Source organism: Pecten maximus, chromosome 5 (assembly GCF_902652985.1).
Source record: "Pecten maximus chromosome 5, xPecMax1.1, whole genome shotgun sequence".
NCBI classification, from domain to species: Eukaryota; Metazoa; Mollusca; class Bivalvia; order Pectinida; family Pectinidae; genus Pecten; species Pecten maximus.
In genome coordinates this window covers 17872655-17887059 of record NC_047019.1, presented here as the reverse complement: position 1 = coordinate 17887059, position 14405 = coordinate 17872655, and the positions used below count along the sequence as shown (strand labels likewise).

At 34.1% G+C, this 14405-nt stretch overlaps 2 protein-coding genes across 2 annotated transcripts; both read right to left on the bottom strand.

Annotated features, from left to right (window-relative positions):
• Positions 1-388: 388 nt before the first annotated feature.
• Positions 389-4375, bottom strand: LOC117327372. The gene is made up of 7 exons (XM_033884316.1): positions 4079-4375; positions 3574-3732; positions 2700-2816; positions 2192-2344; positions 1565-1705; positions 998-1077; positions 389-635 (listed from the first exon to the last, which is right to left on the bottom strand). Exons 1-7 carry the CDS (start codon positions 4337-4339, stop codon positions 488-490), a joined length of 1059 nt encoding a protein of 352 aa, XP_033740207.1. The 5' UTR covers positions 4340-4375; the 3' UTR covers positions 389-487.
• Positions 4376-6408: 2033 nt separating this feature from the next.
• Positions 6409-11354, bottom strand: LOC117328337. Its single transcript, XM_033885864.1, has 3 exons — positions 10469-11354; positions 9906-10063; positions 6409-6561 (listed from the first exon to the last, which is right to left on the bottom strand). The coding sequence occupies exons 1-3, from the start codon at positions 11352-11354 to the stop codon at positions 6409-6411; spliced, it is 1197 nt and encodes a 398-aa protein (XP_033741755.1).
• Between the last annotated feature and the right edge of the window lie 3051 nt (positions 11355-14405).

Here is a 14405-nt window from a genome sequence, read left to right as displayed (position 1 = left end):
TCCTTGCTGTATTCAGGTTACCATACCAACAGTTTGTAAATATTGCCCATTATATTTTTTTGAATTAAATGATTAAGGGGGGTCACCATTATTAAACTTTGGCAGTGAAAAAATGGTCCATATAAGTGAATAATTTTTCAGATCTTCTTCACACATATCATAACATGTACTTAAAAGTAAGTCAAAACTTTTTCTTTTTTTGTACCTTTATACACAATATATTAAAATGAGAAAAGGCGTGAGTGGAAGGTCGTTTGTTTGTTTGTCTCTGTATTCCAAAAATAACAACCAATCCTTTTTTTTCTATTCATCACTTAATACGTATTGTACATCTTACTGCTGTAATGATATGTACCGGTATGTATACTATATGTAAAAGAATGAATAAAAAAGATTTCAAAACTGAAAAAAAAGATAAAGGATATTATTGCAAACAAAAATGAATAAATCGCTAACGTAAGATTTCTAAAACCTTATATTTTGATTTTCACACAAGTGTTTCCTCTAATTCGTCGTTGCTATTGTCAGTATCATATCCAATTCGTAATCCTCTGTCGGGGGAGGAGACTCTAATGCCAGAAGTCAATCGAGCCGTACGTCCTGGTACATCTGTTGAAGCGGTCGAATTACCGGAACTGGCGAAGAAATACACAGAACAATATTTACATACCAAACTATTGGAAATGTTTCAATGTACAGGTACAATAATCTGAAATTACTTTGATCATTCTTCTATACTTAATCATGAAAAATAAATAAATCCAACGTAATGTATTTCTCACAAAGCAAATATATGAAGAAAAAAATACATTACCTTACATGGACGCTCTCCTCAAATTCAAAAGGGATGGTAGGTATTTAATAAATTTGGAAATAAAGGCAAGCATCAAAAATGAAACTTATATGTACAATTCATTACCGGGTATAATTTACCATCTTTTGTGATTTGAAAGTGTGAAATGTATCAGTGATAAGGTACATTATAATATTGTAATACCTCGGTCCTGAATCTTGTCTCTCTCTGAAGTTGTCGCTGATAATGATGGAATTTTCCTGGTCCGTATCCGGTACTTCGACCTTAGATTATTAAAGTAGACTAAACAGTAAATATCTCTACTTGTAAGTGTGCTTTCAGTAGATGATAAGCCTACACATTATTATCCAGTATTGTATCTTTATGTATCAAGGTTACAAAGCCGTAGAATATTCACAGTGTACCGATATTGGTTACTGCTGTAAAGATATCTCATTCTGTTTGATGTTTAATTGATGGTTTGAAAAGAATGTTTCAATATAGGTAAATTATATGTTCATTACAAACCGTTATGATGACGTCGTATTTAGACCAGAAGAACTTGGTGCAATAATATCATAGTATTAATACTTAAATCAAATTAATATTAAGATAAAGTTGTTCGAATTAAATTGTTACATATGTTCATTGAAGTTTTGAAAATATCGCATACATGAACTATAACAATATGAGCATATTGATTTTTTCGGGTTAAAATAGTTTCATTGATAAAAAAACTATTTTGAAATGAAAAAATATATCCATACATACCCAACAAAATAGACAACTTTTGAAGCAACTGGGAATAGAAAATCTCTTTTGTTTCTTTGAGACAGAGCGATCTGCCATCGTCTTGGGTTCAGTGTTCATATTTAATTCCTCGTTGTGTGCTTCTTCTTGACTGTTTGGATCCTGTGATTAGTTAATTAGGTTAGTTATCGGTCAATTATTATTTTGTGACTTTAATTATGATCCAAGAGGATAGTTTAACAACAAACCCTGCCTAGTAAAACTTTTTTGTTCAGTGATCTAGATTTACAGGTTGATACATATCAAATATTTTTACTGAATCCTGTGCAATCGTTATTGACCAAGGTTAATCATGTCCTTTTCATTGTCTTTCCTGGTAAAGGCAGAGGGTTTTTTATTTGTATTCAAGAATATATAGAAATTTTGATAATAACTATGTTACTTCCCTTGTATCATTTATGGACTTTCTCCTAATATATATGTACGAAGGCTAATTAGATAAGGCAACATACTTCTATTAGAAACATAAAACTCAAAAATCCATTATTAGATACAGTACGAATAACATTATAGAATGCTAGTTCTTCATCTCGAAGTTGTTGTTTTTTGGGGTTTTTTTTCTTTTTTACGAAATAAACATATACGCACTTTATACCCGGTCACCGGAATACGTTTTGTCAGATTCTCATCCTCCTCGAGAAAGTATTCCCACGTTTCTGTACTAAGGGACGTATTGTCCCACTCTTCCTTCATATGAGATGGGCAAATATCTGTTGGCAACCTCTTCCTACGCGTCTGAGTCTGTGTCAAATGATTGTGTTCATATCTTGAATAATTGTACGACAGCATATACAAGAGGTTGGAATTGATAAATTAAACAAAGATAGTTTGGAAATATTTATATGATATAGTTAATATAGTATATGCGAAATAATACATCTATTCAACTACACATTAAATTATACTGGTCTATGCCGACGCAAACAAACAGCAACATCATTAAATAGTAAATAAATAAAAAAACAAACACGGATGTGAAAATACACCTTACCAGTTCTTCTCCGATTGTGATATTGAACAACAAAATCTCTTTAACCCTTTATTCTTGCCTGAAATCTTATTGCTGGCGGTTTAGATTAAAATTCCAATAACTCACTTTTCCGTATGTTTTTTCTGGCATTTGTCGTATATCTGTGGAGGAGCGTATATATTCGTCTCGTCTTTGTGGAGAAAGAAAGTATCCAGTGGGTTTCCCGACATATTCAGTACTTTTCTGCAAATACATTGAATTAAGTAGTTGCTGTAATGCCATACCTTGATTCTTGTTCCTAGCATGGTATTGGTTGTTTATATTAGTAAACCATATATCAGTATGGGTTTAATCAATTCACACGCCGTGAAATATGTAGTGAAAATGTATATTCTTACAGGTATTTTTTATTACTATTATTCAATTTTGCGTTTTTGTTGGCGTCTATATAAACACACAAAAATGAATTACACATACTATGATTGTTATCTTATTTTGATATATAAATGATGCCACTGGAATCTCAACTAAAAACATTAATAAATTCAATAATTTACACGTACAGTTTTTGAAAACAAATTGCTAAAAACTCATCTGAAAAAAGTCAATTGCGAGGAAACGTTAAAATTCAAACCATATGGATATGCGTGTATCATTATAATCTATTTCTTACAGAATCTTTTAGATAGTTCAAAGGTAAACTAAACAAATCAGCAACATCAGTTAAGGTAAAATAGATCTAACCTCTACTTCCCATAGAAAAACACTTTTACTTCCACAATTATTATTTTGCGACGTTAAGTATGATTCAAGAGAACAGTGTAACAACAGACCCTGCCTTTGAAGTGATCTACAGTTACAGATTGATGCAAATCAAATATATTAACTGAATACTGTGCGATCACTATTGACCAAAATCAACCACGTCCTTTTCATTGTTTTTCCAGGTGTGTACTAAAATTTCTTGGTGTAGTATCTTTGGAATTACCCAATTACTCACCTGCATGTATACAAACGGTTCTGTCGTATTGTCATGGACCGTGTTCTGTAAGCCTATCATTCGGAACTGGTCTGGAGTTGTTGAGGAGTCCCTGTCTAAAGAACTGAAATATCCATTGGAGACGTAACCATCGTCTGTTGCACTTAGGAAAGTGCCGGGCTTTAATATATAAATAGATAAACAATTGAATATGGATACCTCAAACTTTGTCACTATCAATTTTTTATTAAACAAACTCCGTAAAATAGGGGTAATAAGGATAATGGTATTGTTATATTGAGCTATTTTCTTTAAACAGACGTAAATTTTTGTGTATAAACAAGACGTGTCAATATTAGTAAAGCACCTGTTAAAGATATAGCAGAGAACAATTGCATTTCACTAATCAGTGCTATATGGAAAAATAGTTATTCTCCATGGAAACATCTTCTTAATCTGAATTATTCTGTCCATGAAATGTTGTTTCATATCCATATAAGTAATTATAGAATAGTTGGATTCCTACACTCATTGAGCGATGAAAGACTTGCTCTCCATTTCCTTTCGCAACCGTTGCCCATGTAGGTGATGTATGAGCGAGCGGGAGTCTGAACGGCCGGAATAGCAGAGTGTCAGATGACGTGTTTAAGTCCACTGAGGTATTTGTGAGGAGGTCGCTATTGTAACCAGTGGAATCCTCACTATACATACCGCTTTTGTTTGAGTAAAATCTTTCCTGTAAACAGAAGTTCAAACCATGATATATTGGTAGCGCTGTGAAATGCATACCTTTTGGAGAAACATTTATTGGATAAAATATCTGTTAATTGTGTGTTGAAGAATGGGCTTCCTCATACCCGTCTTGAGTATGCCAGAAAAGGCAGAATGTTTTTTTTATTTGTATTCAAGAATATATAGAAATCAGATTTACCGAGATGTACAAACGTATAACGGCATCAAGTGCTTACAAGATTTTCTGTTCCATATTTGGAAAGCTAGATATAGATTTATGATAATAACTGGGTTACTTCCCTTGTATCATTTATGGACTTTCTCCTAATATATATGTACGAATTGGCTAATTAGATAAGGCAACATACTTCTATAAGAAACATAAAACTCAAAAATGCATTATTAATATAGTAAGAATATCATTCTTACTATATTTAATATTTTTTACGAAAGAAACATATACGCACTTAATACCTGGTCACCTGAACACGTTTTACCAGATTCTCATCCTCCGCAAGATAATATTCCCCGGATTCTGTACTCATGGACGTGTTATCCCCCTCTTCATCCATATTACATGGACAAATTTCTGTTGGCGATCTCTTCTTATGCGTCTGAAGTTTCTGGAATGTCTGTGTCAAATTATTGTTTTCATATCTTAAATAATTGTCCGACTGCATATACAAGTGGATGGAATCGATCAATAAGAGTTTGGAAATATTGATATAATATATATAATATCGTATCTGCGAAATTATACATCTATTCAACTACATTAAAAGTATGCTGGTCTATTCCGACTCAAACAAACAGCAACATCATTGAATAATAAATTTAAAAAAAAACACGGAAGTGAAAATACACCAGTTCTTCTCCCATTGTGATATTGAACAACAAAATATGTTTTACCCTTTAGTCTTGCCTGAAATCTTATAGTTGGTGGTTAAGATTAAAATTCTAATAACTCACTTTTCCGTATGTTTTTCCTGGCATCTGTTGTATCTCTGTGGAGGAGTGCATGTATTCTCGTCTGTGTAGAGAATGAAAGAATCCAGTGGGGTCTTCTAAATCTTCAGTACTTTCCTACAAATGAATTACATTGAATAGTTACAAAATGTACCTGTAATACTAAAACTTGATTCTTTTTCCTGGCATGGTATTGGTTGTTTATATCAGTAAAAATGCATCAATGTTGGTTTCAATTCACACACCGTGAAAGATATAGTGCAAAAAATATTCTTACGGGTATTTTTCATTACTATTATTTCAAATATAATATATATATTGAACAACAAAATCTGTTTTACCCTTTAGTCTTGCCTGAAATCTTATAGTTGGTGGTTTAGATTAAAATTCCAATAACTCACTTTTCCGTATGTTTTTCCTGGCATCTGTTGTATCTCTGTGGAGGAGTGCATGTATTCTCGTCTGTGTAGAGAATGAAAGAATCCAGTGGGGTCTTCTAAATCTTCAGTACTTTCCTACAAATGAATTACATTGAATAGTTACAAAATGTACCTGTAATACTAAAACTTGATTCTTTTTCCTGGCATGGTATTGGTTGTTTATATCAGTAAAAATGCATCAATGTTGGTTTCAATTCACACACCGTGAAAGATATAGTGCAAAAAATATTCTTACGGGTATTTTTCATTACTATTATTTCAAATATAATATATATATTGAACAACAAAATCTGTTTTACCCTTTAGTCTTGCCTGAAATCTTATAGTTGGTGGTTTAGATTAAAATTCCAATAACTCACTTTTCCGTATGTTTTTCCTGGCATCTGTTGTATCTCTGTGGAGAAGTGCATGTATTCTCGTCTGCGTAGATAATGAAAGAATCCAGTGGGGTCTTCTAAATCTTCCGTACTTTCCTACAAATGAATTACATTGAATAGTTACAAAATGTACCTGTAATACTAAAACTTGATTCTTTTTCCTGGCATGGTATTGGTTGTTTATATCAGTAAAAATGCATCAATGTTGGTTTCAATTCACACACCGTGAAAGATATAGTGCAAAAAATATTCTTACGGGTATTTTTCATTACTATTATTTCAAATATAATATATATATTGAACAACAAAATCTGTTTTACCCTTTAGTCTTGCCTGAAATCTTATAGTTGGTGGTTTAGATTAAAATTCCAATAACTCACTTTTCCGCATGTTTTTCCTGGCATCTGTTGTATCTCTGTGGAGGAGTGCATGTATTCTCGTCTGCGTAGATAATGAAAGAATCCAGTGGGGTCTTCTAAATCTTCAGTACTTTCCTACAAATGAATTACATTGAATAGTTACAAAATGTACCTGTAATACTAAAACTTGATTCTTTTTCCTGGCATGGTATTGGTTGTTTATATCAGTAAAAATGCATCAATGTTGGTTTCAATTCACACACCGTGAAAGATATAGTGCAAAAATGTATTCTTACGGGTATTTTTTATTACTATTATTTCATTTTGTGTTTTTGTGGGCGTCTATATAAAGACACAAAAATGCATTACACATACCATGATTGTTATCTTACTTCGAATATGTACACGATGCCACTGCAATCTAAACTACAAACAATAACAAATTCAATAATTTATACAGTTTTTGAAAACAAATCGCTAAAAATTCACCAGAAAAAAAGGCATTTTTACGTTTACGTTTAAAATCAAGTCATTAGAATATGCGAGTATAATTATAATTTACCTACATTTTTGCAGAATCTTTCAAGTAGTTCAAAAGAAAACTAAGCAAATCCGCAACATCAGTTGATGTAAAAAAAGACATAACCACTAATTTCATCCTGACATTGTTTTTGTTGCTATTATCAGTATTCAAAAGCACTCACATTCGATAAATTCACATTCTGGATATAGAGTATAACAATACGACCCTGGCATAGAAGAATAATAATTCGGTATTAAATCTTAAGAGCGTGTCACACCTACGCCAGTACTCGGGCACAACTTCCCCGATTATCGGGGGTCGGTACAAGAACCGGACAGCGCAAGTGGCTAATGCAATACCAATGTAGAACCTGTAGAGTTCTTGTGGTACTGCCGTTATGCTGATGGGCAAGAGATATACCAGTTTTTCATGGCTGGTAGTCTATGGCCCATGCGCTTGCATATTGAATGTTAATTTTAAAAAAATATATACATATATATATATATATATGGGGCAAAGAAGTAATTCAAACAGTGTAAACAATAAGGCTTGTTAAATTTTCGAGGCAATCCGCCCCTTTATCAAAACACAAAAAATTGCAAATACAATCACATAATATATATAAGAAGTACTGGAAATACAATAAATACAGTGTTGAACATGATGCAGTCACGCTAGTATCCGCCTTCGGCCCACGTTTGCCGAAGGGTTCATTGTGGTTTCTCCAGTTACTAAAACATTATTCTTATCGTATTTTATTGTGTGAAAGGTTTGTAAATTACTGACACAATTAATCCTTGATGGAAATGTAAATTCATTTCAATACAACATTTTAAAGTACCTGACAAAGTTTTTGAGATAAATATTGTATTCATTGATTATAAGTAGACATGTTAAAATAGCATATACCTACACTGTATGTACAAAATATATAAATATCTTATTTTAACTTGTATAAGATAATAAATTGTTTTTATCCTTACGGACGAATTATAAAAGTAAAATAAAAAAAAAAAAACTCTCCGTTAGCGCTTTCGTCGCGTCATGGCGACTCTTCAGAATGATTTATTTTCAAAATAGATGATTATGACGTCATAGACGTAGACATAGAGACAGTAATACACAACACAGAATGGCAACATTGTGAATATAAAAATATTCGAAATAAAAATAAAAATAAAACTGCCCTCACGAGGGATCGATCTCACGACCGTAAGACTGAAATACCGGGTGTCTTACCCGTTCAGCTATGCGGGCTGTGATTTAAACGTTATGTTTTTCAAATATTAAATTCTAGAGATGTTGTATAAATACGGAAACAACAAGAAAAACGTGTACATATTGTTCACAATACCGAGACATTTCAAACGTGTCCCGTCTCCGGGAGTACATCCGGAAACAATAGAAAACACATGTAAAATATTTGGATTACAGAAAACATTGTACATAGTTCATCGTACCAAAATATTATGGCCACCTATATGTAGGACCTATGTCCCGTGTCTCAAGATACATGTGATAGCAGAACAAATAACTGTTACAGTAAAATTCCTAAACATTACAATGAAGTAGTACTGTTTAAACTAGGTTTAAGAAGTCTGATAAATTCCCAATATATCACACGAATGTTCAAACGGAGAGTTTAAAATATTCCCAATATATCAAATGAATGATGCTGATGTAGTTAAACGTGAAGCTAAAGAATCTGAATTTATCAGACTTCTTAAACCCTCTCACATATATGGATGGGGTTTTGATGCCGTGGAAAGTACAAGGTTGGCTCCGTCAAGTGCGAGACGGTACCAATCTCATTTTAATCGTCTTATATTTATTCAAACTGAAACATTCATCTTTAACCTATCGTGTCAATAACTATGATTTTTTTTACATCTAAAACAACAATCCGTGAAAACATCATCAATTCTTCCATAAGGACACTATTTTACGAACGACTCCCTCAGCTTGTCCATTAACGGTGCTCAAAAACTTGCTTAAGACTTGGTCTTAAATGAGATTCTCATTATAGATATGCAAGTATACATACTTGCTTAAGACATTTTTTTCACTCAAACAATCCTGTTTAGCTGTACAGTCTTGATATGAGAATATTCCTTTTCATAAAAGGCCAAATCGACATTACACAAGGAACAGGATTCTGAGACAAACATGACAAATGATATCAAGAAACAAACCATTTAGCTGACTGATATCTCATAATGGAATGAAAGAAGTTTCAAAAGGATTCTCTGAGAGCCATTCTCTCACAATATAGAATTAACCTTTGTTCAGATTGTCAAACACCCATTGAGATAGAAGCGAGAGAAAAAGTGATGGATCTATTTAAAAGAAGGCAGTCGGCCACTTAGAGCCTAACGTTAAGTGATCGCATCTACACTCACACAGTTACAAATATGAATTGTCAGGAGATAAGATCCTCAGTCCATGCAATAAAGTACTTGTATCAGGAAGAAGACATGTTGAAGGACGATGTATCCTAACAAATAGATTGCAGTATCAGACAAAACGACAAGGATGACTTATATTCGAGTCAACCCAGTGAACCTAGAAAAAAAAACAAGAAAAAAGGATGTAGTTCCGGTAACCGATTTGCCTTTATACCGACATAGAGTTAGAAAATGACTTTCCATCTGCATAATGAAATAATAATAGTAATAAAAAGTGATACCTGGTGAATATATAATTTGCTTAGGTGTGTTCTGATTGTCGATAATACCCAAATGTGGTCGATAATTCCCGGTGCTTTACCATGAATGTTATTTCAAGGCCGTTTAACTTTCGTACATCCTGATGAACGAAAATGATACCTCTTGAAATAGGTATATCGGACTATCAATGTGAGATAAGTATGTGACAGGCTGAGAGTACATTTTTCCAGTACAGCGAATTTATCCTTAGCTGGTCGATAATGCTCTATAATGGATACACTTACACTTACACTATCACGTTGACTCTGACATGGACTTGGAGAAGAACCCTCACTAGAGTTTTCAGTAATGGAATCATCTGGTATTTTGTATTGAATGGCTTCCTTCTCACATACAGCTTCGAATTTCTTCATGTCTTTTATATAAACTTGCTGCCAAGGATGCTTCCCTGAAATAAATTTGACCATAGAAACAAAAATGAATGAAAAATATGTGGTGTATGTGACTGATTACTAGATAGTGAAATTAGTGAAGTAATTAAACTAGATATGGAGAATTGTTTCTCCAAACACTGCCTAGGCAGATGTACCCGCTGGAGTTGTGATCAGGTTGAGGACAACTGTGATTGTACATTGACAATAACATAATATTTTCAAATATATCAACCATATAATCACAAATTTCATTTGCTTTTAGAAAACAATAGTTTCGAGATGATTTGATTAAAATAATAGCAAAAGCAGATCTCAAAATTCGGGATTCCTGGGGTTGACATATGCACTACCAATCCTACAGTGTGCTTGTGAATATGTGTATATTGTCATTAAAATCGGTCTAAATGACTGACACTTACTTTGTTTGTGTTTTGTGTATTTCTTAACAGCTGAAATAATGTTTCTTGCAGAGTCTTTTATGGTTTTCTCTGTGTGTCGCGCAGAATCTTTTATGGTTTCCTCTGTGTGTAGCACAGAATCTTTTATGACTTTCTCATTGGATACGCTGGTTGATGAGATCGCTTCCTTAAGATTTTCAAATTGTTTTAAATGTTCATCTCGAGAGTCTCTACGCCATTTCTCTAGTGTAAACTGCAATCGATCCATGTCTAAATGGGCTTTTTCATGCTTAAGCCGCTCACCTTCTTTCCGATGAGAAGGGTCGCCTGTTAAGCGTTCAAAGGCCATTGTCAAAATATCCCAGAGCTTATCAAACTCATCTTCATCGATTTTAGCTTGTGCATTATGAGCCAAATGATTTCTACAAAGTTTGATTCTCAAAATATCACTTCCTGTTGACTTACTACTGTCTGCAGGGAACTTGTCTAGGTCAGTGACTGGTTTTACGTCAGGAAATCCCTCAAAGAGTATGAAACAAAGCGCCGTAATATCTAGATCGCTTATGGTGACGTTGTCCCCGGGTTGATATAGTTCTTCTAAGCGTTTCTGACTCAGCTGTTTAATTTTTTTGTTTTTCGTTCGAAACTTTTCTTCCCTGTCTTTCATGAATTCATGAAAGATTGGTCCTTCTAACTCCTGACATATCAAACGGCGTAACTTGTTTGCGTCATTCAAACTGTCTGAAATGTCAAAAACTAAAGAAGCGACATCGGCTACGTCTGCGGCATCCAATCTGTCTAGTAACATATAATCGTCTGCGTTGGGAAAGATCCTTGCAACTTGGTTCTGGCTCAATTTTTCTCGGAGTGATGTCTCTGTTTTGAATAGCTGATACGTATATAACATATCAACGACATATTTAATAAGTACTCTTTGACCTCTTTGTATTACGTATATCACTAAATGTGCGAAATTGTATTCTTCCTGTGTAAATGACGGCATTAGTATAGTTGTTCGAATATGATATGGTAGATCTGAAATAGAAAACAATTAATAATCTTTTAAATCAGTTTTTATCTACGGTAAATACTAGGACTGATGTAATGTAAGCTTTATTTATTTTACAACAATTGCGAAACAAGTTACAGTAATTTATATTAATCACGCTTGATGGCCCGGATGGAAGCGTGCGAGGGGTCTTACTGTGGGAGGAAACCGGAGTACCCGGGGAAAACCCACGTGGTCGGACAGGTGACCCCATACATGTTCACGTCCGATCGGGGAATCGAACCCCGACCGTCTAGGTGAAAGGCAAGCGTGTTACCACTGTGCCATCCGACTGATTACCAACAACCTTTCTCACAAGGTTGAACTCTAAGGCGAAATAGTGTCTTCTACTTAGTCGACGGCACCAACCATACAAATCTTGGTACAGTGATAATTGGTTTCAGATTATAAAGAGAAGAGATCAGGATTCAGCTTGAAATTGTTTGCTAACAATTTGTCGGATTTTCACCTACCTTACACATAGGACCTAGAGACTAAGACTTTATGTTTATTCTTTTTAGCCTCAAATAATGCCACACTCGGATATGTTACCATTCAAGAAGCAAATTAACGTCTATTACTCGCACATAATGCATACAGTTTTAACCATTTGTTACTTTTGAAGGTGTATTATGAGGATTATGACATAGTTGACCCAAGATGAGTCGAGTTTATTTAACCGGAAGGCGATGATTAACAGAAAATATGTTTCGAGAGAAAAGTGTTCATTTCTTATTCTACAAAACATACTTAAAAATGAATTAACAACATTCAAACGATTGAGAGTTATTGCAATTGAGGTAAAACCGGATATGTCACCATGTGGCGATAAGCACAACAAACAACACGACGTGCAGGTGTGCATGGTCTGTGTTAGATACTATAGATATCAGAAGTGCTTTTATATGATCGATAATGTAGATTATCTATAGTATCTGACACAGACAATGCACGACTGCACCTCGGTTTGTTTACAGACGCGGTGCAATAAAACTGCAAACAATTACTAAAACAATACAACTAAGATTAAACCCTGTAATTAGATTAACCCTGTTATATATAAAAACTGACAACCCAATTCACACAAAGACTCTACTAATTGTTGTGATTGTTTAGTTGAGTAAACAAATTTGGATATTTATCATTTGACTATTTCATAGATACATATATGAGTAGTGCTTTTATTTGATCGACAATGTCGATTATACAATGTATGTATCTATGAAATAGTCAAATGATAAATATCCAAATTTGTTTTCTCAATTACACAATCACACCAATTAGTAGCATTTTTGTTTGAATTGGGTTGTCAGTTTTTATATGTAACAGGGTTAATCTAAATGTTCTTGTTTTAGCAGTTGTTTGTAGTTTTAATGCGCCGCGTCTGTAAGTGTATTTGTTGCATTGTTGACTTAGGGTATGCTAGGTTTGACTTTGGAGTCTGTCACGTGATTGTTACCTGTGCTGTTCATATCACTTGACGTACACTGTATGTATGCACATTTGTATATCAATGCTTTAGGCTCTGTTTTACACAAAAAAATACACATGTAAATCTCATTTTTTATGTGTATTTTCATTTTATTACAGTCATAATGTACGATCGAATTATATGGAATTGCATTAGTCTCCAAGCAGTAACACTTAAACAGTACACACGATTTATTAAATTCAAATCACTGCTTCCGATACGAATCCAACCCGCGACCTCTGGCTTGTTAGTCTTACGCACAATCGATCGAGTTAAAGAGAACTAACCAGGACTACATATAATTTAGTCTGATTTCAATGAAATTTAAATGTAGGTACATTATGGGACAGCGGTTATTCTGGTAACCTCACTTTCACATTTAAACAAAACGGCCGCCAATTTATGGCCTCTGGATTGATCAAAATTTAGATGTGGTTCGATTTCGATTAAATTTGGTATATAATTTCATGTGTATGTGGGGATTTCAAATTCAACTTCATCGGTTTTGTTGCCATGAGAACAACAGTCTTCCTAATGGTCGAAGTTTAGATATTGAGTGTTTTTTATTAAATCCGTGCTGATACAGAGTTATCGCCCCTCACTACATTCTTATAGTCTGGTATATCGACGATTGTGTGAGCAAATATTGTAGATTGTTTAATATAGATTCACATCCTGCCTGACATACGCCTGTAAGCAAATGAACACTAACTGACGGACACGAAAATCAATCACAATACGTCATGATTGCAGGATATACCATCAATAAAACATAATTGTATAGGGGCGACAGGTCGAGAGAAATGGTTAAAGATTATAGAAATCCATATACGTCTATTCTCATATCATCATCTTAGTAAAATGACAATTTAGTCCAGTGTTGGCGGATAGGACTCCTCGGAATGAGAAGTCCGTTGTTTACTAAAATGATTTCAGTGGGTGCCTGTGCTAGCAACAGTTTGGTTTGTTTGGTTTGTTTTTGCTTAACGTCCTATTAACAGCCAGGGTCATTTATGGACGTGCCAGGTTTTCAAGGTGGAGGAAAGCCGGAGTACCCGGAGAAAAACCACCGGCCTATGGTCAGTACCTGACAACTACCCCAAGTAGGTTTCGCACTCGCAACCCAGAGGTGGCAACAGAGAAATTGAGAAAATAAGATATGGCTGAAGTAGTAATCTGATAAGAATCCGACATGTAATGTATTTATAGGGCGTTGTATGGCTATCTCTTAAGACTTACCCCTTTGTGTTTTATTGTTGTCAAGATGTCCTGCCGAATGTTTACGATAAATCAGCTTTTAGCTTCCGAAAGTAGTCAAGCCATGTAATGTGGTAAACGGATACTCTTATATATAAAACTAGTTCATGAGTTCATTCCATGGACTCAAATACAGGTATGACGTAGCTTCTTATATATGGAATTCCCCATAAGTCATATCG

Coding starts and splice junctions, on each gene's coding strand:
- LOC117328337 (XM_033885864.1), bottom strand. CDS start 11,354: ATGTTATATACGTATCAGCTATTCAAAACAGAGACATCACTCCGAGAA. Junction 10,064..10,468: donor ATACACAAAACACAAACAAA/GTAAGTGTCAGT, acceptor AATTTATTTCAG/GGAAGCATCCTTGGCAGCAA. Junction 6,562..9,905: donor GTCAGAGTCAACGTGATAGT/GTAAGTGTAAGT, acceptor ATTCATTTGTAG/GAAAGTACTGAAGATTTAGA.
- LOC117327372 (XM_033884316.1), bottom strand. CDS start 4,339: ATGCATTTCACAGCGCTACCAATATATCATGGTTTGAACTTCTGTTTA. Junction 2,817..3,573: donor AACCGTTTGTATACATGCAG/GTGAGTAATTGG, acceptor ATGTATTTGCAG/AAAAGTACTGAATATGTCGG. Junction 2,345..2,699: donor CAGAAAAAACATACGGAAAA/GTGAGTTATTGG, acceptor CATTTGACACAG/ACTCAGACGCGTAGGAAGAG.